The sequence below is a fragment of the Antrostomus carolinensis genome, unplaced genomic scaffold, assembly GCF_000700745.2.
Source record: "Antrostomus carolinensis isolate BGI_N321 unplaced genomic scaffold, ASM70074v2 scaffold16531, whole genome shotgun sequence".
Lineage (NCBI taxonomy): Eukaryota > Metazoa > Chordata > Aves > Caprimulgiformes > Caprimulgidae > Antrostomus > Antrostomus carolinensis.
In genome coordinates this window covers 40,136-44,069 of record NW_010294940.1, presented here as the reverse complement: position 1 = coordinate 44,069, position 3,934 = coordinate 40,136, and the positions used below count along the sequence as shown (strand labels likewise).

General features: G+C 42.2%; 1 protein-coding gene across 1 annotated transcript; it reads left to right on the top strand.

Annotated features, from left to right (window-relative positions):
• The first annotated feature begins 989 nt into the window (after positions 1-989).
• Positions 990-2,575, top strand: MC4R (melanocortin 4 receptor). The gene has a single exon (XM_010177815.2). The coding sequence runs from the start codon at positions 1,535-1,537 to the stop codon at positions 2,528-2,530; it is 996 nt and encodes a 331-aa protein (XP_010176117.1). The 5' UTR covers positions 990-1,534; the 3' UTR covers positions 2,531-2,575.
• The last annotated feature ends 1,359 nt before the right edge of the window (positions 2,576-3,934 follow it).

The following is a 3,934-nucleotide window of genomic DNA, read 5'->3' as shown; positions in this document are numbered from 1 at the left end:
TTAAAATCCATCTGTACTCTAGGCTTTATTCAGTATATTTGTTTTTCCATTCTCAAATGCAGTTCTTGCAGAGGAAACAGCAAAACCACTTTTGTTCCTGTCTTTTCACATTCATCTGGCGTTCTTTTCTTCTTTCTTCTCAAGGGCTTTCTTGGCACACTGCACACAAGCTGACTTTCAGCTCATGCCAGGTATGCACAGGGACATCCCTCCCGATGGACTTTTAGGAGATTTATTCATGCCTTTGTGTCATTACTGTTGTATGAGCTCCATTTCTTACAGCTTGCAACTGTCTCCTGTTGCTTTCCTTCATCTATTCTAAATATTGACTTTTCTCTTTCTGCCCAGCATCTTAATTCCTGATGGCAACAGAGCTTCTGCAATCAACTGTATCATCTTTTTGTTCCTAGAAACAACATGATGAAGATGGCTATTACTTGGGAAAAACTACTTGCTTTAGGACAATTTATTAAGTAATTTGTGACTTTGACTCCTTGTTCTGTTTTTGATCCTTAGATCGTTTCCATTTCTTAAAGATTCTAAGAAGCTTAGAGAGTATAATGCAATGTTGTGACAACACATCTTGCAAATGGACAACTAAGGCATAGAAAGGTTAGCAATGCAAGGGAGATCTGGGAGAAAGAACCAAGAGGAAATAAAGATTCTCTTGTTTCCTTGTTCTTTTCCTGTTTTGCCACATAAACAAGGCAGAGCAACTTTGTGTCACGGAAGGGGCAAGAGAAAATCACAGGCAATCACAGACTGAAAATTAGAAAGCCACCAGTTCAGCTGCAGGAATTCTGTAAGAATGCTAGTACAGTTCTGTAAGATTGCTAATTAAAAATCAGTATTAAAATACTATTCTGAGAAGTCAAAGACGGGAAACAAATCCCTGCTAACCCATCTGCTTTGCTGTAGCTACTGGTAGCTCGTGCTGCGTCTGAATCTGCTGTGCCGTGTGATATTTCAGAGAGGCTCAGAATCAGCAGCCCCTCGACTTTCTGCAGCTCCCGAGCTCCATTGGCTGGAAGGCAAAGCAGAGGCGGAGAGTGCCCTGAATATTTTTTTCCTCCACACACCATAAAACAAGCAGCCAGCATGCACTGTCTGACAGCAAGACCGGTGCTTGCAGTTTGAAATTAGTTTCTGCTCCGCAGCAGTCACTTGGGCATTTTACATTTGCCTCTTTAATGGAAGGGAACAAAAATACCTTGCAGCACACCAGTGAATTAAACGGGAACTGACCGTAGGGGAGAATCTGATGCAAACTTACAGACTGTTGGGACTCTGTGACATAGATCACCAAGGTAAATGTGATGATGACCAGAAACTGCATCTGTGAGAGAGTAAACCAGCATTTCTGGGTTTGAAATCTTATTTTGTAACTGCAGTCAAAGTGTTCTGAACTGCTGCCTGCCTTGGTGAGGCTTATTTTTCTTTTCTTCCCAAGCTGAAAAGCCAAGGAAGGTTTTCAAAGGAATGCAAAAGGAACAGGAGTTTTAAAAGCAGGAAGCTGAAAGGGGCTCTCCATAAGATGAATTTCACCCAGCACCGTGGGACACTCCAGCCTCTCCATTTCCGGAACCACAGCTATGGACTGCACAGAGGCGTCAGCGAACCCAATGCAAAGGGCCACTCCTCAGGAGGCTGCTACGAGCAACTCTTTGTATCCCCCGAAGTGTTTGTGACTCTGGGCATCATCAGCTTGCTGGAGAACGTCTTGGTCATTGTGGCAATAGCCAAGAACAAGAACCTCCATTCACCCATGTATTTCTTCATCTGTAGCTTGGCAGTGGCTGACATGCTAGTGAGTGTATCTAATGGATCAGAAACTATTGTCATCACGCTACTAAACAATACAGACACAGATGCACAGAGCTTTACCATAAACATTGACAATGTCATTGACTCAGTGATTTGCAGTTCCTTGCTTGCATCAATTTGCAGTCTCCTCTCAATAGCAGTGGACAGGTACTTTACTATCTTTTATGCCCTCCAGTACCATAACATCATGACGGTGAAGCGTGTAGGGGTCATCATCACATGCATCTGGGCTGCTTGCACAGTCTCAGGCATTTTGTTCATCATTTACTCTGACAGCAGTGTTGTCATCATCTGCCTTATTAGCATGTTCTTCACTATGCTCATTCTCATGGCCTCCCTTTATGTCCACATGTTCATGATGGCTCGGATGCATATCAAAAAGATTGCTGTTCTTCCAGGGACTGGCCCTATTCGCCAAGGGGCCAACATGAAAGGGGCCATCACTCTCACCATCCTGATTGGGGTTTTTGTTGTGTGCTGGGCTCCGTTTTTCCTGCACCTAATATTCTATATCTCCTGCCCCTACAACCCTTACTGTGTGTGCTTCATGTCCCACTTTAATTTCTACCTCATCCTCATCATGTGTAATTCCATCATCGATCCACTCATCTATGCATTCCGGAGTCAGGAACTCAGGAAAACATTCAAGGAGATTATATGTTGCTGTAGCCTGAGGGGGCTTTGTGATTTGCCTGGCAAATATTAAACTGAGTGGATATGTTACTGTGTACACCACATGCAGCACCAACTTTCAAGCCTTCATATCCTCTTTCTCAGCAGAATTTGGGTTAAACCTTTCAGAGTGAGCACCTCTTTCTGTCTCCCCTCCCTCTCATCCTCGTATCCCATTCACGTGTAGTTCATATTTCTGTATAATGTTTGTGATATCTACAGTTTGTAATTTATTTGGCTGGAAAGAGAAGCAGCACTTCATACCAATTTGTAAGTAAGCAAATAAATGTAATGATGAATGTGAAATACTAACAAACATGAGCAGCTGTATGTTCCAACTGCTGACAAAATAAATAACTTGCCTGACATACAGTATATATCGGCTGATACTGTTCCTTATTCTGTTGAAGTAATTATAGCTAGCTATGACAGTATATACACCTTAAATCAGAGCATGTGCTTCTCTGTTAGTGGATTAGAGGTTCCCTGGAATTAGAAAGTAGATTTTTCATAAAGATTACTGCAACCAAAGAGTTGTGTTCATTCATTTTGAATTCTTTTCCTCCTACTCCATAAGCAGCAATTCTGTTCTTTGTTACAGTTATTGCCCACAATAAGATTTTTCATACGCCTGCTACCCAGACAATTGAATGCCTGGGTTTTGTTTTGTTTGAGTTGGTTTGGTTTGGGTTTTTTTTTTTTTTCCAAGATCATGATTGCTGTATGTCTGTGAGTACCTTTTTGCAAAGTTGATATTGCTCCCTGGAGCATCAGCTAGCTCTGGGTATATTTGCTAGATTGGCATCCAGGTAGACTAGCAGCCTCCACACAGCCATGAAGCAGGTACAGTATTAACATTGACAGTGCCTACACCAATGTAAAGATTCACTGAGAGATTTACGTGATGAAGAGGGAACTTCAGTTTGATCATTCAATTCTTCCTTGTTCTGAGGTGCTGTAGGGAACAAAGATTCTGTGCTTTGGAAGAAAATACACCCTTGTTAGAAACAAGCTGCCCTCTATTCTGAAGTGTGGTGTTAGTAGATGGGATCCACTGCCAGGATCCTTGCAGAGGAGTCAAGGCATTTGTTAGTTTGGCTTGAGCACCTCAGACCATACTGTGGAGCATATAAGCTTTGGGGTGGCAATGCTGTCACATGGAATGGATGCTGACCGACGAGTCTGTAAACCCTTGTTCTCTATCTGGCAGCCCTGTGTGTTACTGCTGCTTGAAGTCAGTTCACTTTTTAGGCATCTAATTGACGTGTTCTCCGTTTCATAGTAAAATGCTACTCTCTCTCTCCACAGATTATAAAAGGGACCTCAGATCCCTGATTTTAGCACCTTTGGAAGTGTATAAAGTATAAATGTGAGTACACAGGATTCCATGAAGATGTCCCTTAACACCTTGACAATATCAGTTTTTATGTAAGGGCAT

Coding starts and splice junctions, on each gene's coding strand:
- MC4R (XM_010177815.2), top strand. CDS start 1,535: ATGAATTTCACCCAGCACCGTGGGACACTCCAGCCTCTCCATTTCCGG.